This window comes from Phyllopteryx taeniolatus, chromosome 21, assembly GCF_024500385.1.
Source record: "Phyllopteryx taeniolatus isolate TA_2022b chromosome 21, UOR_Ptae_1.2, whole genome shotgun sequence".
NCBI lineage: Eukaryota > Metazoa > Chordata > Actinopteri > Syngnathiformes > Syngnathidae > Phyllopteryx > Phyllopteryx taeniolatus.
The window spans coordinates 382,941-410,905 of NC_084522.1; the positions used below are offsets into that span (position 1 = coordinate 382,941).

The following is a 27,965-nucleotide window of genomic DNA, read 5'->3' on the forward strand; positions in this document are numbered from 1 at the left end:
TTGTGGGACACTTCCACTGAAGGCGTCTCCAGGTTGTACTGGAAGATACTTGACTCATGACCAGTGATGACTAGACTTTACACCGATTGTATCGGCCTGATCGGTATCGGCCGATAATTAGCATTTTATGGTGATTGGCTTTAATGTCATAATTCGCCGATCGATCGGCTCCGCAAAACACACAGGTCATCGTGCACAGTATATTTGAATCCAAAAGCTTGTTTATTTTTAGCTTTGTCGCATGTCTTTTGATGTAGAACTGTAAATATCTGACCACAATAAAATACCACCACATCCCATTTTGTTACGATCATTGGGCTTTATCTTGTCAACTCAAATGCGACCGGATACACTCGTTACCGTGGCGACGAAAACAAGAGTGGATCGCTGTATGATAAGGACAAAATGGGGAAAAACGTGTGTTGGTGGTCACCGGTGCTCAGGACAGGAGAGGACGTTCGTTTAAGGCTTGCTTGAGGTATGTTCCCGTACTTTTAATATGATACAAGCAGGCAACAAAAACGTTATGTTGCACGAACGGTTGGACGTAAACATGCCGCCGATCTGTCGAATCATGCTCTAAAATTTCAGTGTGGGTGAAGTCATTTAATCAAAAATAAATTAATTTAATTACAGTAAGTTAGCACCCATTATTTCTGTCATGTTGTGATGTCGGTTTGACCTGACTGATTAGAATACACGATCTAACGAGAGCCGTGATTTCCAACCTTTATGGAGCCAAGGAACATATTTTACAATTGAAAAATCTCACGGCACAGCAACAAACAAAAATGTCACAAAAAGTGGATCCATTAATGACAGTATTTACTTCCTGCCATCTAATAGAAGACCATCATTTGTTCTGACAGTCACTATGCCTCACTGGCAGAAATAGATGAACAAAGACACATTTATTGTAAATATAATTCTTTGAGCAATTAAGTACACAAATATATACAGTAAATGAACAGTTCATTTAAATAAATACATTGCTCCATCTTGTGATCGGATCGGTGATCGGTTATCGTCTTTCAAACTCGCTGATCAGTGATGGGTGATCGGCCCCAAAAATCCTGATCGTCTAAAGCCAAGTGATGACGCTCCCAAGCAAGTCATGTTTCATTGGTCTTGCTGTAGAGCGCTGATGTCACAGTTAAACAGTATACTCCAGGCGATGATTACACTGAAGGGGAAAACATGTAGTTTGTAGTTTGTGTTTGAAACATAGCTTTTCTGACACACCTGGGAATATAGAGAGAGCTATGATAGTCACGATGGCATTGCACCACAGTTAGCACACTATCAAGTGACAGCAATGCAATGCAATGGCATTGCGTTTTCCTCTTTGTCATCAGTGTTAGCTTTCTCCGAGGGAAACACAACAAGGTAACAGTAAAAGCAAAACACGCTTGTTTGGAGGGCCATGATGAAGAAATCTTTTGAGGATTTAATTCAGTTTCAATTTCTAGTCCGCCCAGTTCAGAAACAATGAGATGAAAATGCAAAATAAGGTAGACACACTTGGGGAAAGATGCTCTCCAGCATAGCTAGAAACCTCTGTAGTGAATATGCTGTTAGTGGAGAAAGTGCTATCAAGAGAGAGTGTGCTATCAGTGGCTGGTGTGCTAACTGCAGTGTCACTGGATAGTGTGCTAACTGTGCTATCACTGAACAATGTGCTATCACTAGAGAGTGTGTTGTCAGTGGAAAGTGTGATAACTGTGGTGTCACTGGACAATGTGCTATCTGTGGAGACTGTGCTATCAGTAGAGAGTGCGCTAACTGTTGTGTCACTGGACAAAGTGTCACTGGACAAAGTGCTATCACTGGAGAAGGTGCTGTCACGAGAGAGTGTGCTATCGCTGGATGGTGTGCTAACTGTGGTTTCACTAGATAATGTGCTATCACTGGAGAAGGTGCTGTCACTAGAGAGTGTGCTATCACTGGATGGTGTGCTACCTGTGGTGTCACTGGACAAAGTGCTATCACTGGAGAAGGTGCTATCGCTCGAGATTGTGCTGTCAGTGGACAGTGTGATAACTGTGGTGTCACTGGAAAAAGTGCTATCACTGGAGAAGGTGCTGTCACTAGAGAGTGTGCTATCACTGGATGGTGTGCTAACTGTTGTGTCACTGGACAAAGTGCTATCACTGGAGAAGGTGCTGTCACTAGAGAGTGTGCTATCACTGGATGGTGTGCTAACTGTGCTTTCACGAGATAATGTGCTATCACTGGAGAAGGTGCTATCACTAGAGAGTGTGCTAACTGTTATATCACTGGAAAAAGTGCTGTCACTGGACAGTGTGCTAACTGTGGTGTCACTGGACAATGTGCTATCTGTGGAGACTGTGCTATCAGTAGAGAGTGTGCTATCGCTGGATGGTGTGCTAACTGTGGTTTCACTAGATAATGTGCTATCACTGGAGAAGGTGCTATCACTAGAGAGTGTGCTGTCAGTGGATAGTGCGCTAACTGTGGTGTCACTGGACAATGTGCTATCTGTGGAGACTGTGCTATCAGTAGAGAGTGTGCTAACTGTTGTGTCACTGGACAAAGTGCTATCACTGGAGAAGGTGCTGTCACTAGAGAGTGTGCTATCACTGGATGGTGTGCTAACTGTGGTTTCACTAGATATTGTGCTATCACTGGAGAAGGTGCTATCACTAGAGAGTGTGCTAACTGTTATATCACTGGACAATGTGCTATCTGTGGAGACTGTGCTATCACTAGAAATTGTGCTATCACTGGATAGTGTACTAACTGTGGTGTCACTGGACAAAGTGCTATCACTAGAGAAGGTGCTATCAGTAGAGAGTGTGCTATCACTAGATGGTGTGCCAACTGTGGTGTCACTAGAAAAAGTGCTATCACTGGAGAAGATGCTGTCACTGGAGGGTGTGCTATCACTGGATGGTGCGGTAACTGTTGTGTCACTGGACAAAGTGCTATCACTGGAGAAGGTGCTGTCACTAGAGAGGGTGCTATCACTGGAGGGTGTGCTAACTGTGGTGTCACTCGACAAAGTGCTATCACTGGAGAAGGTGCTGTCACTAGAGAGTGTGCTATCACTGGATGGTGTGCTAACTGTGGTTTCACTAGATAATGTGCTATCACTGGAGAAGGTGCTATCACTGGACAGTGTGCTAACTGTGGTGTCACTGGACAATGTGCTATCTGTGGAGACTGTGCTATCAGTAGAGAGTGTGCTAACTGTTGTGTCACTGGACAAAGTGCTATCACTGGAGAAGGTGCTGTCACTAGAGAGTGTGCTATCACTGGATGGTGTGCTAACTGTGGTTTCACTAGATATTGTGCTATCACTGGAGAAGGTGCTATCACTAGAGAGTGTGCTAACTGTTATATCACTGGACAATGTGCTATCTGTGGTGTCACTGGACAGTGTGCTAACTGTGGTGTCACTGGACAATGTGCTATCTGTGGAGACTGTGCTATCAGTAGAGAGTGTGCTATCGCTGGATGGTGTGCTAACTGTGGTGTCACTAGAAAAAGTGCTATCACTTGAGAAGGTGCTGTCACTGGACAGTGTGCTAACTGTGGTGTCACTGGACAATGTGCTATCTGTGGAGACTGTGCTATCAGTAGAGAGTGTGCTATCACTGGATGGTGTGCTAACTGTGGTTTCACTGGAAAAAGTGCTATCACTGGAGAAGGTGCTGTCACTAGAGAGTGTGCTATCACTGGATGGTGCGCCAACTGTGGTGTCACTAGAAAAAGTGCTATCACTGGAGAAGATGCTGTCACTGGAGGGTGTGCTATCACTGGATGGTGCGGTAACTGTTGTGTCACTGGACAAAGTGCTATCACTGGAGAAGGTGCTGTCACTAGAGAGGGTGCTATCACTGGAGGGTGTGCTAACTGTGGTGTCACTCGACAAAGTGCTATCACTGGAGAAGGTGCTGTCACTAGAGAGTGTGCTATCACTGGATGGTGTGCTAACTGTGGTTTCACTAGATAATGTGCTATCACTGGAGAAGGTGCTATCACTGGACAGTGTGCTAACTGTGGTGTCACTGGACAATGTGCTATCTGTGGAGACTGTGCTATCAGTAGAGAGTGTGCTAACTGTTGTGTCACTGGACAAAGTGCTATCACTGGAGAAGGTGCTGTCACTAGAGAGTGTGCTATCACTGGATGGTGTGCTAACTGTGGTTTCACTAGATATTGTGCTATCACTGGAGAAGGTGCTATCACTAGAGAGTGTGCTAACTGTTATATCACTGGACAATGTGCTATCTGTGGTGTCACTGGACAGTGTGCTAACTGTGGTGTCACTGGACAATGTGCTATCTGTGGAGACTGTGCTATCAGTAGAGAGTGTGCTATCGCTGGATGGTGTGCTAACTGTGGTGTCACTAGAAAAAGTGCTATCACTTGAGAAGGTGCTGTCACTGGACAGTGTGCTAACTGTGGTGTCACTGGACAATGTGCTATCTGTGGAGACTGTGCTATCAGTAGAGAGTGTGCTATCACTGGATGGTGTGCTAACTGTGGTTTCACTGGAAAAAGTGCTATCACTGGAGAAGGTGCTGTCACTAGAGAGTGTGCTATCACTGGATGGTGCGCTAACTGTTGTGTCACTGGACAAAGTGCTATCACTGGAGAAGGTGCTATCACTAGAGAGTGTGCTAACTGTGGTGTCACTGGACAATGTGCTATCTGTTGAGACTGTGCTATCACTGGAGTGTGTGCTATCAGTTGATGGTGTGCTAACTGTGGTGTCACTGGACAAAGTGCTATCACTGGAGAAGGTGCTATCGCTCGAGATTGTGCTGTCAGTGGACAGTGTGATAACTGTGGTGTCACTGGAAAAAGTGCTATCACTGGAGAAGGTGCTGTCACTAGAGAGTGTGCTATCACTGGATGGTGTGCTAACTGTTGTGTCACTGGACAAAGTGCTATCACTGGAGAAGGTGCTGTCACTAGAGAGTGTGCTGTCACTGGATGGGGTGCTAACTGTGGTGTCACTGGACAATGTGCTATCACTGGAGAAGGTGCTGTCACTAGATAGTGTGCTATCAATGGATGGGGTGCTAACTGTGGTGTCACTGGACAAAGTGCTATCACTGGAGAAGGTGCTATCGCTCGAGATTGTGCTGTCAGTGGACAGTGGGATAACTGTGGTGTCACTAGAAAAAGTGCTATCACTGGAGAAGGTGCTATCACTAGAGAGTGTGCTAACTGTGGTGTCACTGGACAATGTCCTATCTGTTGAGACTGTGCTATCACTAGAGATTGTGATATCACTGGATAGTGTGCTGTCTGTGTTGTCACTGAAAAATGTGCTCTCACTGGACAAAGTGCTATCACTGGAGAAGGTGCTATCACTAGAGATTGTGCTGTCACTGGATGGTGTGCTAACTGTGGTTTCACTGGAGAATGTGCTATCACTAGAGAGTGTGCTGTCACTGGATGGTGTGCTAACTGTGGTGTCACTGGACAAAGTGCTATCACTGGAGAAGGTGCTATCGCTCGAGATTGTGCTGTCAGTGGACAGTGGGATAACTGTGGTGTCACTAGAAAAAGTGCTATCACTGGAGAAGGTGCTATCACTAGAGAGTGTGCTAACTGTGGTGTCACTGGACAATGTCCTATCTGTTGAGACTGTGCTATCACTAGAGATTGTGATATCACTGGATAGTGTGCTGTCTGTGTTGTCACTGAAAAATGTGCTCTCACTGGACAAAGTGCTATCACTGGAGAAGGTGCTATCACTAGAGATTGTGCTGTCACTGGATGGTGTGCTAACTGTGGTTTCACTGGAGAATGTGCTATCACTAGAGAGTGTGCTGTCACTGGATGGTGTGCTAACTGTGGTGTCACTGGACAAAGTGCTTTCACTAGAGAAGGTGTTATCAGTAGAGAGTGTGCTATCACTGGATGGTGTGCTAACTGTGGTTTCACTGGAAAAAGTGCTATCACTGGAGAAGGTGCTGTCACTAGAGAGTGTGCTATCACTGGATGGTGTGCTAACAGTTGCGTCACTGGACAAAGTGCTATCACTGGAGAAGGTGCTGTAACTAGAGTGTGTGCTATCAGTGGATGGTGTGCTAACTGTGGTGTCACTGGACAAAGTGCTATCACTGGAGAAGGTGCTATCACTAGAGAGTGTGCTGTCACTGGATGGGGTGCTAACTGTGGTGTCACTGGACAAAGTGCTATCACTGGAGAAGGTGCTATCGCTCGAGATTGTGCTGTCAGCGGACAGAGGGATAACTGTGGTGTCACTGGAAAAAGTGCTATCACTGGAGAAGGTGCTGTCACTAGAGAGTGTGCTATCACTGGATGGTGTGCTAACTGTTGTGTCAGTGGACAAAGTGCTATCACTAGAGAAGGTGCTATCAGTAGAGAGTGTGCTATCACTGGATGGTGTGCTAACTGTGGTGTCACTAGAAAAAGTGCTATCACTGGAGAAGGTGCTATCACTAGAGAGTGTGCTAACTGTGGTGTCACTGGACAATGTGCTATCTGTTGAGACTGTGCTATCACTCGAGATTGTGCTATCACTGGATAGTGTGCTGTCTGTGTTGTCACTGAAAAATGTGCTCTCACTGGACAAAGTGCTATCACTGGAGAAGGTGCTATCACTAGAGATTGTGCTGTCACTGGATGGTGTGCTAACTGTGGTTTCACTGGAGAATGTGCTATCACTAGAGAGTGTGCTGTCACTGGATGGTGTGCTAACTGTGGTGTCACTGGACAAAGTGCTTTCACTAGAGAAGGTGTTATCAGTAGAGAGTGTGCTATCACTGGATGGTGTGCTAACTGTGGTTTCACTGGAAAAAGTGCTATCACTGGAGAAGGTGCTGTCACTAGAGAGTGTGCTATCACTGGATGGTGCGCTAACTGTTGTGTCACTGGACAAAGTGCTATCACTGGAGAAGGTGCTATCACTAGAGAGTGTGCTAACTGTGGTGTCACTGGACAATGTGCTATCTGTTGAGACTGTGCTATCACTGGAGTGTGTGCTATCAGTTGATGGTGTGCTAACTGTGGTGTCACTGGACAAAGTGCTATCACTGGAGAAGGTGCTATCGCTCGAGATTGTGCTGTCAGTGGACAGTGTGATAACTGTGGTGTCACTGGAAAAAGTGCTATCACTGGAGAAGGTGCTGTCACTAGAGAGTGTGCTATCACTGGATGGTGTGCTAACTGTTGTGTCACTGGACAAAGTGCTATCACTGGAGAAGGTGCTGTCACTAGAGAGTGTGCTGTCACTGGATGGGGTGCTAACTGTGGTGTCACTGGACAATGTGCTATCACTGGAGAAGGTGCTGTCACTAGATTGTGTGCTATCAATGGATGGGGTGCTAACTGTGGTGTCACTGGACAAAGTGCTATCACTGGAGAAGGTGCTATCGCTCGAGATTGTGCTGTCAGTGGACAGTGGGATAACTGTGGTGTCACTGGAAAAAGTGCTATCACTGGAGAAGGTGCTGTCACTAGAGAGTGTGCTATCACTGGATGGTGTGCTAACTGTTGTGTCAGTGGACAAAGTGCTATCACTAGAGAAGGTGCTATCAGTAGAGAGTGTGCTATCACTGGATGGTGTGCTAACTGTGGTGTCACTAGAAAAAGTGCTATCACTGGAGAAGGTGCTATCACTAGAGAGTGTGCTAACTGTGGTGTCACTGGACAATGTGCTATCTGTTGAGACTGTGCTATCACTAGAGATTGTGATATCACTGGATAGTGTCCTGTCTGTGTTGTCACTGAAAAATGTGCTCTCACTGGACAAAGTGCTATCACTGGAGAAGGTGCTATCACTAGAGATTGTGCTGTCACTGGATGGTGTGCTAACTGTGGTTTCACTGGAGAATGTGCTATCACTAGAGAGTGTGCTGTCACTGGATGGTGTGCTAACTGTGGTGTCACTGGACAAAGTGCTTTCACTAGAGAAGGTTTTATCAGTAGAGAGTGTGCTATCACTGGATGGTGTGCTAACAGTTGCGTCACTGGACAAAGTGCTATCACTGGAGAAGGTGCTGTAACTAGAGTGTGTGCTATCAGTGGATGGTGTGCTAACTGTGGTGTCACTGGACAAAGTGCTATCACTGGAGAAGGTGCTATCACTAGAGAGTGTGCTAACTGTGGTGTCACTGGACAATGTGCTATCTGTTGAGACTGTGCTATCACTAGAGTGTGTGCTATCAGTTGATGGTGTGCTAACTGTGGTGTCACTGGACAAATTGCTATCACTGGAGAAGGTGCTATCGCTCGAGATTGTGCTGTCAGTGGACAGTGTGATAACTGTGGTGTCACTGGAAAAAGTGCTATCACTAGAGAAGGTGCTGTCACTAGAGAGTGTGCTGTCACTGGATGGGGTGCTAACTGTGGTGTCACTGGACAAAGTGCTATCACTGGAGAAGGTGCTATCGCTCGAGATTGTGCTGTCAGTGGACAGTGGGATAACTGTGGTGTCACTGGAAAAAGTGCTATCACTGGAGAAGGTGCTGTCACTAGAGAGTGTGCTATCACTGGATGGTGTGCTAACTGTTGTGTCACTAGAAAAAGTGCTATCACTGGAGAAGGTGCTATCACTAGAGAGTGTGCTAACTGTGGTGTCACTGGACAATGTGCTATCTGTTGAGACTGTGCTATCACTAGAGATTGTGCTATCACTGGATAGTGTGCTGTCTGTGTTGTCACTGAAAAATGTGCTCTCACTGGACAAAGTGCTATCACTGGAGAAGGTGCTATCACTAGAGATTGTGCTGTCACTGGATGGTGTGCTAACTGTGGTTTCACTGGAGAATGTGCTATCACTAGAGAGTGTGCTGTCACTGGATGGTGTGCTAACTGTGGTGTCACTGGACAAAGTGCTTTCACTAGAGAAGGTGTTATCAGTAGAGAGTGTGCTATCACTGGATGGTGTGCTAACTGTGGTTTCACTGGAAAAAGTGCTATCACTGGAGAAGGTGCTGTCACTAGAGAGTGTGCTATCACTGGATGGTGTGCTAACAGTTGCGTCACTGGACAAAGTGCTATCACTGGAGAAGGTGCTGTAACTAGAGTGTGTGCTATCAGTGGATGGTGTGCTAACTGTGGTGTCACTGGACAAAGTGCTATCACTCGAGAAGGTGCTATCACTAGAGAGTGTGCTAACTGTGGTGTCACTGGACAATGTGCTATCTGTTGAGACTGTGCTATCACTAGAGTGTGTGCTATCAGTTGATGGTGTGCTAACTGTGGTGTCACTGGACAAATTGCTATCACTGGAGAAGGTGCTATCGCTCGAGATTGTGCTGTCAGTGGACAGTGTGATAACTGTGGTGTCACTGGAAAAAGTGCTATCACTAGAGAAGGTGCTGTAACTAGAGAGTGTGCTGTCACTGGATGGGGTGCTAACTGTGGTGTCACTGGACAAAGTGCTATCACTGGAGAAGGTGCTATCGCTCGAGATTGTGCTGTCAGTGGACAGTGGGATAACTGTGGTGTCACTGGAAAAAGTGCTATCACTGGAGAAGGTGCTGTCACTAGAGAGTGTGCTATCACTGGATGGTGTGCTAACTGTTGTGTCACTAGAAAAAGTGCTATCACTGGAGAAGGTGCTATCACTAGAGAGTGTGCTAACTGTGGTGTCACTGGACAATGTGCTATCTGTTGAGACTGTGCTATCACTAGAGATTGTGCTATCACTGGATAGTGTGCTGTCTGTGTTGTCACTGAAAAATGTGCTCTCACTGGACAAAGTGCTATCACTGGAGAAGGTGCTATCACTAGAGATTGTGCTGTCACTGGATGGTGTGCTAACTGTGGTTTCACTGGAGAATGTGCTATCACTAGAGAGTGTGCTGTCACTGGATGGTGTGCTAACTGTGGTGTCACTGGACAAAGTGCTTTCACTAGAGAAGGTGTTATCAGTAGAGAGTGTGCTATCACTGGATGGTGTGCTAACTGTGGTTTCACTGGAAAAAGTGCTATCACTGGAGAAGGTGCTGTCACTAGAGAGTGTGCTATCACTGGATGGTGTGCTAACAGTTGCGTCACTGGACAAAGTGCTATCACTGGAGAAGGTGCTGTAACTAGAGTGTGTGCTATCATTGGATGGTGTGCTAACTGTGGTGTCACTGGACAAAGTGCTATCACTGGAGAAGGTGCTATCACTAGAGAGTGTGCTAACTGTGGTGTCACTGGAGAATGTGCTATCTGTTGAGACTGTGCTATCACTAGAGTGTGTGCTATCAGTTGATGGTGTGCTAACTGTGGTGTCACTGGACAAATTGCTATCACTGGAGAATGTGCTATCGCTCGAGATTGTGCTGTCAGTGGACAGTGTGATAACTGTGGTGTCACTGGAAAAAGTGCTATCACTGGAGAAGGTGCTGTCACTAGAGAGTGTGCTATCACTGGATGGTGTGCTAACTGTTGTGTCACTGGACAAAGTGCTATCACTGGAGAAGGTGCTGTCACTAGAGAGTGTGCTGTCACTGGATGGGGTGCTAACTGTGGTGTCACTGGACAATGTGCTATCACTGGAGAAGGTGCTGTCACTAGATTGTGTGCTATCAATGGATGGTGTGCTAACTGTTGTGTCACTGGACAAAGTGCTATCACTGGAGAAGGTGCTGTCACTAGAGAGTGTGCTGTCACTGGATGGGGTGCTAACTGTGGTGTCACTGGATAAAGTGCTATCACTGGAGAAGGTGCTATCGCTCGAGATTGTGCTGTCAGCGGACAGAGGGATAACTGTGGTGTCACTGGAAAAAGTGCTATCACTGGAGAAGGTGCTGTCACTAGAGAGTGTGCTATCACTGGATGGTGTGCTAACTGTTGTGTCAGTGGACAAAGTGCTATCACTAGAGAAGGTGCTATCAGTAGAGAGTGTGCTATCACTTGATGGTGTGCTAACTGTGGTGTCACTAGAAAAAGTGCTATCACTGGAGAAGGTGCTATCACTAGAGAGTGTGCTAACTGTGGTGTCACTGGACAATGTGCTATCTGTTGAGACTGTGCTATCACTGGAGATTGTGCTATCACTGGATAGTGTGCTGTCTGTGTTGTCACTGAAAAATGTGCTCTCACTGGACAAAGTGCTATCACTGGAGAAGGTGCTATCACTAGAGATTGTGCTGTCACTGGATGGTGTGCTAACTGTGGTTTCACTGGAGAATGTGCTATCACTAGAGAGTGTGCTGTCACTGGATGGTGTGCTAACTGTGGTGTCACTGGACAAAGTGCTTTCACTAGAGAAGGTGTTATCAGTAGAGAGTGTGCTATCACTGGATGGTGTGCTAACTGTGGTTTCACTGGAAAAAGTGCTATCACTGGAGAAGGTGCTGTCACTAGAGAGTGTGCTATCACTGGATGGTGCGCTAACTGTTGTGTCACTGGACAAAGTGCTATCACTGGAGAAGGTGCTATCACTAGAGAGTGTGCTAACTGTGGTGTCTCTGGACAATGTGCTATCTGTTGAGACTGTGCTATCACTAGAGATTGTGATATCACTGGATAGTGTCCTGTCTGTGTTGTCACTGAAAAATGTGCTCTCACTGGACAAAGTGCTATCACTGGAGAAGGTGCTATCACTAGAGATTGTGCTGTCACTGGATGGTGTGCTAACTGTGGTTTCACTGGAGAATGTGCTATCACTAGAGAGTGTGCTGTCACTGGATGGTGTGCTAACTGTGGTGTCACTGGACAAAGTGCTTTCACTAGAGAAGGTGTTATCAGTAGAGAGTGTGCTATCACTGGATGGTGTGCTAACAGTTGCGTCACTGGACAAAGTGCTATCACTGGAGAAGGTGCTGTAACTAGAGTGTGTGCTATCAGTGGATGGTGTGCTAACTGTGGTGTCACTGGACAAAGTGCTATCACTGGAGAAGGTGCTATCACTAGAGAGTGTGCTAACTGTGGTGTCACTGGACAATGTGCTATCTGTTGAGACTGTGCTATCACTAGAGTGTGTGCTATCAGTTGATGGTGTGCTAACTGTGGTGTCACTGGACAAATTGCTATCACTGGAGAAGGTGCTATCGCTCGAGATTGTGCTGTCAGTGGACAGTGTGATAACTGTGGTGTCACTGGAAAAAGTGCTATCACTAGAGAAGGTGCTGTCACTAGAGAGTGTGCTGTCACTGGGTGGGGTGCTAACTGTGGTGTCACTGGACAAAGTGCTATCACTGGAGAAGGTGCTATCGCTCGAGATTGTGCTGTCAGTGGACAGTGGGATAACTGTGGTGTCACTGGAAAAAGTGCTATCACTGGAGAAGGTGCTGTCACTAGAGAGTGTGCTATCACTGGATGGTGTGCTAACTGTTGTGTCACTAGAAAAAGTGCTATCACTGGAGAAGGTGCTATCACTAGAGAGTGTGCTAACTGTGGTGTCACTGGACAATGTGCTATCTGTTGAGACTGTGCTATCACTAGAGATTGTGCTATCACTGGATAGTGTGCTGTCTGTGTTGTCACTGAAAAATGTGCTCTCACTGGACAAAGTGCTATCACTGGAGAAGGTGCTATCACTAGAGATTGTGCTGTCACTGGATGGTGTGTTAACTGTGGTTTCACTGGAGAATGTGCTATCACTAGAGAGTGTGCTGTCACTGGATGGTGTGCTAACTGTGGTGTCACTGGACAAAGTGCTTTCACTAGAGAAGGTGTTATCAGTAGAGAGTGTGCTATCACTGGATGGTGTGCTAACTGTGGTTTCACTGGAAAAAGTGCTATCACTGGAGAAGGTGCTGTCACTAGAGAGTGTGCTATCACTGGATGGTGTGCTAACAGTTGCGTCACTGGACAAAGTGCTATCACTGGAGAAGGTGCTGTAACTAGAGTGTGTGCTATCAGTGGATGGTGTGCTAACTGTGGTGTCACTGGACAAAGTGCTATCACTCGAGAAGGTGCTATCACTAGAGAGTGTGCTAACTGTGGTGTCACTGGACAATGTGCTATCTGTTGAGACTGTGCTATCACTAGAGTGTGTGCTATCAGTTGATGGTGTGCTAACTGTGGTGTCACTGGACAAATTGCTATCACTGGAGAAGGTGCTATCGCTCGAGATTGTGCTGTCAGTGGACAGTGTGATAACTGTGGTGTCACTGGAAAAAGTGCTATCACTAGAGAAGGTGCTGTCACTAGAGAGTGTGCTGTCACTGGATGGGGTGCTAACTGTGGTGTCACTGGACAAAGTGCTATCACTGGAGAAGGTGCTATCGCTCGAGATTGTGCTGTCAGTGGACAGTGGGATAACTGTGGTGTCACTGGAAAAAGTGCTATCACTGGAGAAGGTGCTGTCACTAGAGAGTGTGCTATCACTGGATGGTGTGCTAACTGTTGTGTCACTAGAAAAAGTGCTATCACTGGAGAAGGTGCTATCACTAGAGAGTGTGCTAACTGTGGTGTCACTGGACAATGTGCTATCTGTTGAGACTGTGCTATCACTAGAGATTGTGCTATCACTGGATAGTGTGCTGTCTGTGTTGTCACTGAAAAATGTGCTCTCACTGGACAAAGTGCTATCACTGGAGAAGGTGCTATCACTAGAGATTGTGCTGTCACTGGATGGTGTGCTAACTGTGGTTTCACTGGAGAATGTGCTATCACTAGAGAGTGTGCTGTCACTGGATGGTGTGCTAACTGTGGTGTCACTGGACAAAGTGCTTTCACTAGAGAAGGTGTTATCAGTAGAGAGTGTGCTATCACTGGATGGTGTGCTAACTGTGGTTTCACTGGAAAAAGTGCTATCACTGGAGAAGGTGCTGTCACTAGAGAGTGTGCTATCACTGGATGGTGTGCTAACAGTTGCGTCACTGGACAAAGTGCTATCACTGGAGAAGGTGCTGTAACTAGAGTGTGTGCTATCAGTGGATGGTGTGCTAACTGTGGTGTCACTGGACAAAGTGCTATCACTGGAGAAGGTGCTATCACTAGAGAGTGTGCTAACTGTGGTGTCACTGGACAATGTGCTATCTGTTGAGACTGTGCTATCACTAGAGTGTGTGCTATCAGTTGATGGTGTGCTAACTGTGGTGTCACTGGACAAATTGCTATCACTGGAGAATGTGCTATCGCTCGAGATTGTGCTGTCAGTGGACAGTGTGATAACTGTGGTGTCACTGGAAAAAGTGCTATCACTGGAGAAGGTGCTGTCACTAGAGAGTGTGCTATCACTGGATGGTGTGCTAACTGTTGTGTCACTGGACAAAGTGCTATCACTGGAGAAGGTGCTGTCACTAGAGAGTGTGCTGTCACTGGATGGGGTGCTAACTGTGGTGTCACTGGACAATGTGCTATCACTGGAGAAGGTGCTGTCACTAGAGAGTGTGCTGTCACTGGATGGGGTGCTAACTGTGGTGTCACTGGATAAAGTGCTATCACTGGAGAAGGTGCTATCGCTCGAGATTGTGCTGTCAGCGGACAGAGGGATAACTGTGGTGTCACTGGAAAAAGTGCTATCACTGGAGAAGGTGCTGTCACTAGAGAGTGTGCTATCACTGGATGGTGTGCTAACTGTTGTGTCAGTGGACAAAGTGCTATCACTAGAGAAGGTGCTATCAGTAGAGAGTGTGCTATCACTTGATGGTGTGCTAACTGTGGTGTCACTAGAAAAAGTGCTATCACTGGAGAAGGTGCTATCACTAGAGAGTGTGCTAACTGTGGTGTCACTGGACAATGTGCTATCTGTTGAGACTGTGCTATCACTGGAGATTGTGCTATCACTGGATAGTGTGCTGTCTGTGTTGTCACTGAAAAATGTGCTCTCACTGGACAAAGTGCTATCACTGGAGAAGGTGCTATCACTAGAGATTGTGCTGTCACTGGATGGTGTGCTAACTGTGGTTTCACTGGAGAATGTGCTATCACTAGAGAGTGTGCTGTCACTGGATGGTGTGCTAACTGTGGTGTCACTGGACAAAGTGCTTTCACTAGAGAAGGTGTTATCAGTAGAGAGTGTGCTATCACTGGATGGTGTGCTAACTGTGGTTTCACTGGAAAAAGTGCTATCACTGGAGAAGGTGCTGTCACTAGAGAGTGTGCTATCACTGGATGGTGCGCTAACTGTTGTGTCACTGGACAAAGTGCTATCACTGGAGAAGGTGCTATCACTAGAGAGTGTGCTAACTGTGGTGTCACTGGACAATGTGCTATCTGTTGAGACTGTGCTATCACTAGAGTGTGTGCTATCAGTTGATGGTGTGCTAACTGTGGTGTCACTGGACAAAGTGCTATCACTGGAGAAGGTGCTATCGCTCGAGATTGTGCTGTCAGTGGACAGTGTGATAACTGTGGTGTCACTGGAAAAAGTGCTGTCACTGGAGAAGGTGCTGTCACTAGAGAGTGTGCTATCACTGGATGGTGTGCTAACTGTTGTGTCACTGGACAAAGTGCTATCACTGGAGAAGGTGCTGTCACTAGAGAGTGTGCTGTCACTGGATGGGGTGCTAACTGTGGTGTCACTGGACAATGTGCTATCACTGGAGAAGGTGCTGTCACTAGATTGTGTGCTATCAATGGATGGTGTGCTAACTGTTGTGTCACTTGACAAAGTGCTATCACTGGAGAAGGTGCTGTCACTAGAGAGTGTGCTGTCACTGGATGGGGTGCTAACTGTGGTGTCACTGGACAAAGTGCTATCACTGGAGAAGGTGCTATCGCTCGAGATTGTGCTGTCAGTGGACAGTGTGATAACTGTGGTGTCACTGGAAAAAGTGCTATCACTGGAGAAGGTGCTGTCACTAGAGAGTGTGCTATCACTGGATGGTGTGCTAACTGTTGTGTCACTAGAAAAAGTGCTATCACTGGAGAAGGTGCTATCACTAGAGAGTGTGCTAACTGTGGTGTCACTGGACAATGTGCTATCTGTTGAGACTGTGCTATCACTAGAGATTGTGCTATCACTGGATAGTGTGCTGTCTGTGTTGTCACTGAAAAATGTGCTCTCACTGGACAAAGTGCTATCACTGGAGAAGGTGTTATCAGTAGAGAGTGTGCTATCACTGGATGGTGTGCTAACTGTGGTTTCACTGGAAAAAGTGCTATCACTGGAGAAGGTGCTGTCACTAGAGAGTGTGCTATCACTGGATGGTGTGCTAACAGTTGCGTCACTGGACAAATTGCTATCACTGGAGAAGGTGCTGTAACTAGAGTGTGTGCTATCAGTGGATGGTGTGCTAACTGTGGTGTCACTGGACAATGTGTTATCACTGGAGAAGGTGCTGTCACTAGAGTGTGTGCTATCAGTTGATGGTGTGCTAACTGTGGTGTCACTGGACAATGTGTTATCACTGGAGAAGGTGCTGTCACTAGAGTGTGTGCTATCAGTTGATGGTGTGCTAACTGTGGTGTCACTGGACAAAGTGCTATCACTGGAGAAGGTGCTATCGCTCGAGATTGTGCTGTCAGTGGACAGTGTGATAACTGTGCTGTCACTGGATGGGGTGCTAACTGTAGTGTCACTGGACAATGTGCTATCACTGGAGAAGATGCTGTCACTAGATTGTGTGCTATCAGTGGATGGTGTTCTAACTGTGGTGTCACTGGACAAAGTGCTATCACTGGAGAAGGTGCTATCACTCGAGATTGTGCTGTCAGTGGACAGTGGGATAACTGTGGTGTCACTGGACAAAGTGCTATCACTGGAGAAGGTGCTATCGCTCGAGATTGTGCTGTCAGTGGACATTGTGATAACTGTGGTGTCACTGGAAAAAGTGCTATCACTGGAGAAGGTGCTGTCACTAGAGAGTGTGCTATCACTGGATGGTGTGCTAACTGTTGTGTCACTGGACAAAGTGCTATCACTGGAGAAGGTGCTGTCACTAGAGAGTGTGCTATCACTGGATGGTGTGCTAACTGTGGTTTCACTAGATAATGTGCTATCACTGGAGAAGGTGCTATCACTAGAGAGTGTGCTAACTGTTATATCACTGGAAAAAGTGCTGTCACTGGACAGTGTGCTAACTGTGGTGTCACTGGACAATGTGCTATCTGTGGAGACTGTGCTATCAGTAGAGAGTGTGCTATCACAGGATGGTGTGCTAACTGTGGTGTCACTAGAAAAAGTGTTATCACTGGAGAAGGTGCTGTCACTAGAGAGTGTGCTATCACTGGATGGTGTGCTAACTGTTGTGTCACTGGACAAATTGCTATCACTGGAGAAGGTGCTGTCACTAGAGAGTGTGCTATCACTGGATGGTGTGCTAACTGTTGTGTCACTGGACAAAGTGCTATCACTGGAGAAGGTGCTATCACTAGAGAGTGTGCTGTCACTGGTTATTGTGCTAACTGTGGTGTCACTGGACAATGTGCTATCACTGGATAGTGTGCTAACTGTGCTATGACTGGAGAATGTGCTATCACTCGAGAGTGTGCTGTCAATGGACAGTGTGATAACTGTGGAGACTGTGCTATCACTGGAGAAGGTGCTATCACTAGAGAGTGTGCTATCACTGGATGGTGTTCTAGCTGTGGTGTCACTGGACAGTGTGCAATCATTGGATAGTGTGGTAACTGTGGTGTCACTAGACAATGTGTTTTCACTTGAAAGTGTGCTATCACTGGAGAGGGTGGTAACTCTGGTGCAAGGTGTATGCGGCGCATCCGTGTTGTCATGGGTGTACGAGCAAGGAATATGTTCTTCATAGGAGGAGTCATGAGTGTTTGAGCAAGGTCTTTGTTCTTTTTGAGTGGGGTCACGTGTATGCCAGCAAGGGTTGTGTTCTACATGGGTGGAGTCATGGGTATGCCGGGAAGGTGTGTGTTCTTCACGGTTGGAGTCATGGGTAAGTTTGCAATGGGTATGTTCTACATGGATGGATTCATGAGTATGCTGGCAAGGAATACTTTCTTTATCTGTGGAATCATGGGTATGTGGGAAAGGGTTGTGACCTCCATGGTTGGAGTCAGACGTACTTTGGGAGAGCGTGCATTCTTCATGGGTTGAGTCATGGGTATGCCTGGAAGGAGTGTGTTCTTCATGGGTGGAGTCATGGGTAAGCTGGGAAGGAGTGTGTACTTCACGGTTGGAGTCATGGGTAAGCCGGGAATGAATGTGTTCTTCATGAGTGGGTTCATAATTTTGCCGGGAAGTAGTGTGTTCTTCACGGGTGGAGCCATGGGTATGCTTGGAAGGGGTATGTTCTTCATTGATTGAGTCATGGGTATTTTGGACCTGTGTCGTTTCATGGATTTGCGTGTCTTTGATATTTGTGGGGTCATAGTTGTTTGGGCTCTCTAATGCAAAGTTAAGAATATGTTGGCTTCCTTCAGGTACAAAAATAGAGTCTCGTTGGTGTGGTCTCTGGCTCCCACGGTCATCTTCTGGTCCTAAATTCTCTTCAGTCATGCTTGACAGGTGTCTTTGTGTTGGCAGGCTGTAGATTCCTGTGTCAACGAGTTGACGACAGTGTTACATGATGACATTTCACAAATTTGTTCCGTTAGTTGAGTGTTTGTTGACTTACCAGGCAGCAGAAGGAGAGCAGTGAACAGCTTGAGAGTAATCATTGTGGCAGATGATGTGCTGTAAGGCAGTAAATAAATATTTGTTTACAAAACAACTTTAGAAACACTGTTTTTCTCTGACAATTTAACACCAGTGTGTCATATTCATAGCTCACTTTTTTTTCATAATCTACAAGTAGACAACAAAATAGCTCAAAGAAAGAGGTCACTGCTATAGCCTCAGACTCAGCTGAAGCAGCATCTACGTATGTGGACTCCTCTAGAGGCTAAAGACCCATCTTTTGTCATGCCTGCCATTGCATACAGTAAAAGCTTGTAAAATTGACTTTGACACTAAAATAGAAGCGCTCCGATTGGACTTGGCTAAATAGGGGACACGCCTGAGCGTGTTGGAGTCAGGTCTAAACATACACACGGGTACAACTACTACTGTTGCCATGCTAAAATCAGAAGTCACCTCACTACACCAAAAAGTGGGAAGGAATCGATAGGGGACTGATTTAGTGCACAACTAGTAGCTATAAGAGAAGGTTTCTGGGTTCGTACAGTCATGGAAAAGCTATGGAAATGGAAAATGCATTTTCCAGGTCCTTGAAAAGTGAATGAAAAATAACCTTCTATAAAGTTTTGCAAAAGTAATGGAAATATTAAATGGATATTTAGGATGCGTAAAACATAAGTAAAATGGTGTAACGTGATGTATCGAATACGCCCTATGGAACACGTGTCGACGGCACCCCCACGAGCTGATTCCTGCCTTCTGACCCTCAACGAGCCGGTCTGTTTCCACAAGACACAGAAAATCTGGTTTATGTCACCGAAGCCATAAACTGGTCACGAGTCCGATCCAAAACGGGTTAGGCCCAGCCGAATCTTCTTTGCCGCGCTGACAATCGCTGACCGCAGAGTTATTCTGCCAACTCCCCAACTAGACTTTTGTGTGAGGGTGAGTCACCACCAAGAGCAATCCGGCAGGAAGTTTTCTCTGAGCACGTGGCGAACAACGTCACTCAGGCGCTTCAGCCACTCTAGCCTTGCTTTTTCTTTTTACTCAAATCAACCTGTCGACGGCCTTGCCCAGCCATCGGGAGGATTGACTACAACTTGCTGATTACCAAGTACAAATGGGTGCGTAAATGATCTCAAACTAGCATTCGCCTAATTCCCAGCTCTAGCATCGCTCACTGCACATCCACGCATCCCACACTTACGTCACGGGTTCAGCCTTCTTTACGAATGTTTATCTGCACCTTTTTGTATTAAAGTCCCTCTGCATTGTTTCCCCAACTTCCCCTATAAATTCCACTTTGTGTTTTTGCGTGAAATAGTAACAGCACTGTAATCGAGAACTATTATTTCATCCACGTAGCAAGCTTTCTAAAGTACCATGATCGATAGAGGTTTTTTCGTCACTTTTCCTAAAATTTACCAATATAAAATGAGTCGTGGTGCTCTACACGAGACAAATATAATTGGATTATAATCCTCTGAGGTTCGTTGGATCACGCCGGAAGTAGACGCAGTCGTCTAACTCCCGACTCTCCTTTTCCCAAATGACTTGAGCTTTTATCCAAACCCAATATACGCTACAGTGAAATTCAAATTCAAATTGACACTGAAGCGCAATGTCCCACAATATCCGGTATTGCGACATTTCACAACGTTAGCGTAAAGCAAACAAGTGGAGCATTCACCGGAGCTCTCAGCCACTCTGTGCTCAACGTGGACTCTGAAATATTCTCTTTGCAAACAAAATGCTTGGAAATTTTTCTTTCAACAATGAGAATGTATTAAGGAGAAGTTTAAACTTTACTACTGAAGACCCTTACCACGGATGTGTAAAATGCAGACTTTGTTCCAAGTCCTTCGACGTAACCAGCACGGGAGAAGATGTACTGGTAAGTTACACAAGTGGAAGAAACGCACGGCGGCTGCCAAACACTGCAGAAGCAACTCCATCAGAGACTTAACTGCAACAGGGGATGGCGTTACTGCACTTTGGTCCCCAGCGACGCAGGCGGCCGTTGCTGCGGCGGTGGCTACAATTTCAACGGCAAAGCAGACCAACCTGGAGGTAGCTAATGTAACAATATCAGAATTTTTGTAAAAGTGATGAACTCTCACTACTCCTCTAATTCGTCAAAAGTCATAGCTTGTCTTTTCCAGAAAATGTTTCCCCGACAGCCAGATTGAAAGTTTTGCATGTGGTGAGAAAAAGAATATTATAGATTTGTATTCATTATTATGTTGATACAAGCGGAACGGTGAACGACTGGTTCTCACATCTGCCTCACAGTTCTAAGGACCGGGTTCAATCCCCGGCCCCGCCTGTGTGGAGTTTGCATGTTCTCCCCGTGCCTCCGTGGGTTTTCTCCGGGCATGGTAGGTTAATTGAAGTCTCTAAATTGCCCGTAGGTGTGAATGTGTGCGCGAATGGTTGTTTGTTTGTTGTTTGTTGGCATAAACTACCTGGAAAAGGATTTAAATATAGAAGTTTATTTTCTGTTGTTGGCTATATACAAATGATTTTTATTCTAAATCCAATCCAATTATGTAAATAGTGGATTGTTCTGGTTGAGACCTGTTAGGAGGATAGGTTTGTACGTTATCCTAGTCACAGTGTTAGAAGACTGGGTGTGCTATCTCAACAGGTTTATTAGACCAGTGTAGGGATTTAGTGCTCAGTTTTGTAGTCAGACAGGCACTTGTTCTTGCTTTCTTATGCTTGTCAGGACCATAACTGATAACTTGCTGCTTCTCCGATATCATTTTTTAATGGTTTATATCAGGGGTCTTCAACCATTTCCAGGTCGAGGAAACCTGGAGCAGGGACCCCCTAATTATTTATATTTCATATAATTGTATTTTGTGTAATAGAATGCCTTTTTATTCATCCATCCATCCATTTTCTGAGCGGGCATGCTGGAGCCTATCCCAGCTAACATCGGGCAGGAGGCGGGGTATACCCAGAGCTGGTTGCCAGCCAATTGCAGGGCACATACAAACAAACAACCATTCGCACTCACATTCATACCTACGGGCAATTTGGAATTGCATGCATGTTTTTGGGATGTGGGAGGAAACCGGAGCGGGCGGAGAAAAGCCACGCAGGCACGGGGAGAACATGCAAACTCCACACAGGCGGGGCCGGGGATTGAACCCCGGTCCTCAGAAATGTGAGGCAGACGCTGTAACCAGTCGTCCAGCGTGCCGCCGCCTTTTTATTCATCCATCCATCCATTTTCTGAGCCGCTTCTCCTCACTAGGGTCGCGGGCGTGCTGGAGCCTATCCCAGCTGTCATCGGGCAGGAGGCGGGGTACACCCTGAACTGGTTGCCAGCCAATCGCAGGGCACATCGAAACAAACAACCATTCGCACTCACAGTCATGCCTACGGGCAATTTAGAGTCTCCAATTAATGCATGTTTTTGGGATGTGGGAGGAAACCCACGCAGGCACGGGGAGAACATGCAAACTCCACACAGGCGGGGCCGGGGATTGAACCCGGGTCCTCAGAACTGTGAGGCTGACGCTCTAACCAATCGGCCACCGTGCCACCCCTTTTTATTCATGTGAAATGTAATTCCAATTAAAATACAGTGGAATCTTGATAAAACGGACCCCGATACAACGGATGTTTGGATAAAATGGACCGCTGGGACTGAACAATGTGTCCAAAAATAGTTTCCATTTACTGCCGTTGACAAAATCTGTCAATTCCAGAATGGGCCACTGTTGTTTACTGGCGCTGTGGCGCAATGCAGGCCAAGAATGGGACTGATCTATTTCCGGGTCACAGATATACAATCTTATTAGAACCAATTCCAATAGACGTGCCTACGTGGCGGCCATGTTGAATGTGGGGCATTGATGTGGTGACCATGTCATGATGGTTCTATCTGTTGTCCATTGTGCGTAGAGCGCAGCGCAGCGCAGAGCGAGAGAGAGCGAGAGCGGCATGGTGGCAGTGTTAGCTCTGAGGAATACCAAACAAGTCTCTGGAGTCTGGGACATGGTAGTTTTGGAACAGTAACAGTTTTTTGTCAAGCCGTTCGCCTTTGGCCATGGATTTGAAACTCGAAAGCACACTAATTGCTCGCGGCTCATGAAAGCGACTCGCCTACGATTAGTACTGTCTGTCGACGTTACCGTGACCAAGCACACTGGCGTGGTAAGTTTGGATCAAATGTGAAACTTTCAAACATTTTCAAGCTTTTTTTTTATATTTATTTACAATAACTTTGTACTGTACTGGGTGTTTTAGGCCACGAAAAAACCTACAAAACAATGATTTTGTACCGTACAGTAATATTGGTGCATATGGCCTCAAGAAAAAAAAAAAAAAGTGCTTCAATGTAACGGACAATCGGCTATATTGGACCCCCCCACCCCCGCCCCTATTAGTCCGTTCTATCGAGGTTCCACTGTACTTGTATACTAATATAACATGTAATATAAGAATATAAGAATGCTTTTTTATTGTCACTATACACAAGTACAATGAGAATGAAATGAAATGGGATGTATAAGTACTTTATTGTGCAATCAATACTATAGTATTGGTCACTGATGGTGTAGTGGTACACTCGCCTGACTTTGGTGCAGGCAGCGTGGGTTCAGTTCCCACTCAGTGACGGTGCGAATGTGAGTGCGAATGGTCGTCTGTGTCTATATGTGCCCTGCGACTGACTGGCGACCAGTTCAGGGTGTAGTCCGCCTTTCGCCCGAAGTCAGCTGGGATAGGCTCCAGCGTCCCGCGACCCTAACCAGGATAAGCGGTGTTGAAAATGGATGGACTATAGTATTGATAACTCAAACTTTCTTTTTTTTCTTCTCAAACTTGACCATAGGTGAGGGTAGGAACGTAGCTCGACCGGTAAATTGAGGGCTTCGCCTTTCGGCTTAGCTCCTTCTTCACCACAACGGACCGATACAAAGTTCGCATCACTTCAGACGCTGCACCGATCCGCCTGTCGATCTCCCATTCCATTCTTCCGTCACTCGTGAACAAGACTCCAAGATACTTGAACTCCTCCACTTGGGGCAGGACCAACCTGGAGAGGGCACTCCACCCTTTTCCAACTGAGGACCATGGTCTCAGATTTGGAGGTGCTGATTTTCATCACAGCCGCTTCACACTCGGCTGCGAACCGCTCCAGTGAGAGTTGGAGATCACGGATTGATGAAGCCAACAGAACCACATCATCTGCAAAAAGCAGAGATGCAATACTGAGGCCACCAAACCGGACCCCCTCTATGGCTCGGTTGCACCTAGAAATTCTGTCCATTCTGTCTGTTATGAACAGAATCGGTGACAAAGGCGGAGTCCAACCCTCGCCGGAAACTAGTCCGACTTACAGCCGGCAATGCGGACCAAACTCTGACACTGGTTGTACGGGGACCGAACAGCCCGTATCAGTGGGTTCGGTACCCCATATTCCCGAAGCACCCCCCCCCCACAGGACTTCCCGAGGGACACGGGCTATGTAGACTGGTTGGGCGAACTCCCATGCACCCTCGAGGACTCTGCCGAGGGTGTAGAACTGGTCCACTATTCCACGGCCAGGATGAAAACCACATTGATCCTCCTGAATCTGAGATTTTCCTTCCCAACGGACCCTCCTCTCCAACACCCCTGAATAGACCTTACCAGGGAGACCGAGGAGTGTGATCCCCAAATATTCATGGTTTTTTTCAAGTTTTAAACAACATAAGAACAGATGATTATTCATGTTATTGTTTATTTAAAGGCATTTGAGTTTGTGGCTGGGCAAAGAGCACCAGGGCGAGGAATATTGTTGGTGCTGAGTGAAGCCGCCAGGCGCGCATCATCAGTGCATATGCGCATTCCCCTACTGAACGAAATCGATAATCGATTTCCAACCGCTGAATCGTTTCGGATCGTATTGTTCTAAATGAACCAATGTCGTGTGCGGGCTCTCCCTTAGAGAACGGATGTAAAGCTCGGTCATCCGGGAGGGGCTCGGAGTCGAGCCGCTGCTCCTCCGCATTGAGAGGAGCCAGGTGAGGTGGCTCGGGCATCTGTTTAGGATGCCCCCTGAACGCCTCCCCGGTGAGGTGTTCCGGGCACGTCCCACCGGGAGGAGACCACGGGGACGACCCAGGACACGCTGGAGAGAGTACGTATCTCGGCTTGTCCGGGAACGCCTCAGGATCCCCTCGGAAGAGCTGAAGGAAGTGGCTGGGGAGAGGGAAGTCTGGGCTTCCCTGCTAAAGCTACTGCCCCCGTGACCCGACCTCGGATAAGCGGAAGAAAATGGATGGATGGATGAACCGATATCGTCCTTGAATTGATGAATTGTGATACGGATCGAATCGTTGCTGAAACGAATCAGTACAGCCCTAATACTGTAGATCGATTACAGCGAACAAATTAATGCGGGAAATTAAAGGGTTTTTAAATGAGCTATCATAGCAATTTGCTGATAAGATTGCGCCAATACTTGACTCGGGACACGATTTCAGTACTGCTGAAAAAGACAAAGACCCTTTATCAGGCGGCTCATTCTGTCTGCTAAGCCTTTTGCCGTAAGCTGTGACTATAAAAATCAAAAATAAATTAAATTGATGTATGATGGGAGGACGACCCAGGACACGCTGGAGAGACTACATCCTTCGGCTGGCCTGGGAACGCCTCGGGATCCCCCCGGAAGAGACGGATGAAGTGGCTGGGGAGAGGGAAGTCTTGGCGTCCCTGCTAAAGCTACTGCCCCCGCGACCCGACCTCGGATTACTGATATCCCCTGTGAGAGCAAACACGCAGGACCTGCTTTTGTCCATATCCAACCTAACAGTATCGGTCTTCAAGACTCTTGTTGAAGCTAGAAAACTACAGTCACCTCTCAGGCTATGCATTGAACCATTCAAAGAAACAACATTTTTTCTCATTTGATCACACAGAGTCAGAATCATCTTTAGCATGTTCAAACACTTGGGAATTTGTCTCCTGTGGTTGGTAGTTGCAGCACGAGTACAAGAGCAAAGAAGACACTACCACACAATATGCTTTGAGGACGTAACGTAAAGGTACGGAGTCATGAAGCAATAGAAAGTGTTCACTAATGCGGTGACAGCAGTATGCAAATGATGCAGAGGTATGACGCTACAATAATGAATGCAGTGATTATGACACTGATAGGAGAAAAGGGGCTAAATGTCACCTCGAAATTGTAAATCAACTATTTAAGGAGGTAATGGCAAGGGGAAAGAAGCTATTTTAATGTCTGCTGGTTTTAGTGTGCATTGTTTAATTGCGCCTACCAGAGGGAAAGAGCTGGGAAAGGTGGTGTCCAGGTTGGAGTGAGTCCAAGAGACTTTTGCCTGCCCCAAGCTCTTTCAGTCCTCAAGAGTGGGTAGGCGGGTATGGATGATCCTCTCGACAGTCCTCACTGCTGTCCGTTGCACTGGCACTTTGTCCTTCTTTGGAGCGGCACCAAAGCAGACTCTGAGGGATAAACACAGACCAAGACTGATTCAAGACTGTAACTGCTGTATAGCACTCACAGATTTTTCCAAGTAGAGAAATGGAATGCAATATAGTCAGAGACCTGCAACTTAAAGTTGCGCACAAGATGAGGAATTTGGAGAAACACCACTTGAAGTCAGTATTAGGAAAAACGAAATAAACTATTGGGAAATGGTCAACGTTGACAATTTCATTTGTAAGTTACATTAATATAGTTTAAATGGAATTCCTTAGTCATTTTCTTTGTGCGTTTCAAACAGTCCCCATATGTATCCTTATGAAAACATTTAAACGGGTCGACTAATCTCTTCATTAACATGGAACAATTTGAATTTTACGATTCAAAAAAATGTACTTGGATGTTCAAAAGGTTGCCGGTGGGATAGGATTACCCAGTTTTCCTGGGTACTATTGGGCAATTATCAAACACACACGTGACCACGCAACTGTAGTACACCGTTCACGACTTTCACTAAAACATGCTTACAGTGTAGGAGACATTTTGATTTCAAGCAGTTCTAGCTGGTATTTCCCAGTAGCAAATAAGCACGTCTTTCTTCCATCTGGGTTCGACGGGGCATTTCAATATTGGCATAGAAACGGGTTGATGTTCTTCGGATGATATGTTTATCTCATTTGAAATGGCAACCGGTTCAGGGTGTACCCGATGACAGCTGGGATAGGCTCCGGCACGCCCGCGACCCGCGTGAGGAGAAGCGGCTCAGAAAATGGATGGATGGATGGATATTCAGATCACATTGCTTTAGCAGTCTTCAGATAGGCAGCTTTACCAGAGAAAAGATTCTCTCAGCAGCACGGTGGACGACTGATTAGCACATCTGCCTCCCAGTTCTGAGATTGCGGGTTCGAATCCCGGTCCCGCCTGTGTGGAGTTTGCATGTTCTCCCCGTGCCTGCGTGGCTCTTCTCCGGGCACTCTGGTTTCCTCCCACATCCCAAAACCATCCACGGTAGGTTGATTGAAGACTCTAAATTGCCCGTAGGTATGAATGTGAGTGCGAATGGTTGCTTGTTTATATGTGCCCTGCGATTGGTTGGCGACCAGTTCAGGGCGTACCCCGACTCTGGCCCGGAGATAGCTGGGTTAGGCTCCATCACGCCCGCGACCCTAGTGAGGATAGACGGTACAGAAAATGGATGGATGGAAGTTTCCCTCATTTCCTGTCCCACCACCGAGGAATCATTTACATTCAACTCTATCGACTGGATCCTTATGAAAAGAAAAGTGTGTGATAGGCGACTTGAAACCAGTATCTTGGGACAAAGCTCAAATGGCATGGGGAAAAGATTTGCCAGTTGATCTTTGTCAAGCTATGTGACACCAGAGTTGTAAACATATTCCTACCTTGTCATTGCCTATATGCCGGTTGCCACAAATGCGAATATGTTCTTGTCATGCCCCTCCTTCCACAACTATTGGATACGGATTCAAATTCAAACCCGTTATACCTGCAGCGGGTGATGGATGTACTATTGGCCTGGCGCCCCTTTAAAGACTTTCCCTTTCAATGATATATCTTAACACTAGTTGTATCTGATAGTTACAGCAAATTTGTAACGTGCTCAAATCATCACTTCGCCCAACATATGATGAGAGATTCCTGTCTGACTATTTAGTTTAACAGCCTTGGAGGGTAGATCCATTCCTCTCTGTGTATGTTTCTAAGCTGCATGGAGTTTTTGTTCATGAAAAATTGCTGTTGTTTATCCAACAAGCTGAACTGTTGCGCTCTTGTCTCATACTTGAAGTCAAAGCCGAATGCTTTCTGTCTACAGCAGAAATAAAGAATTGCCTTGACTGTTGGTCGGATGTCGTATGAATGGAGAATTGGAGACGGGTGTTATTGCCATGCAAACACCTCCGAACATGATCATGATGGTGGCGATTGAAGAGGGAGAAGGCACTCACCGCGCTGATTTAAGTCGGTCTCTTGTTGTCGGATCACTTTAGTGGAGCTGATCTGGAGTCTCTTTGCGTCAGAGTCGGTCCTGCTTCGGCGTTTGCCTCGTCTCACAGTCATGTTTTGGTAGCTAATAAA

The 27,965-nt window shown here is 46.5% G+C and overlaps 2 protein-coding genes across 3 annotated transcripts in view; one reads left to right on the forward strand and one right to left on the reverse strand.

Annotated features, from left to right (window-relative positions):
- The window catches only part of LOC133470748 (elastin-like), a 46,715-nt gene that overhangs the window by 13,525 nt on the left and 5,225 nt on the right, over positions 1-27,965 (forward strand). The window lies entirely within an intron of this gene.
- LOC133471476 (mucin-2-like) lies at positions 893-27,947 on the reverse strand. The gene is made up of 2 exons (XM_061761046.1): positions 27,836-27,947; positions 893-6,108 (listed from the first exon to the last, which is right to left on the reverse strand). The coding sequence occupies exons 1-2, from the start codon at positions 27,945-27,947 to the stop codon at positions 1,466-1,468; spliced, it is 4,755 nt and encodes a 1,584-aa protein (XP_061617030.1). The 3' UTR covers positions 893-1,465.

Coding starts and splice junctions, on each gene's coding strand:
- LOC133471476 (XM_061761046.1), bottom strand. CDS start 27,947: ATGACTGTGAGACGAGGCAAACGCCGAAGCAGGACCGACTCTGACGCA. Junction 6,109..27,835: donor GACCGACTTAAATCAGCGCG/GTGAGTGCCTTC, acceptor GTGATAGCACCT/TCTCCAGTGATAGCACTTTG.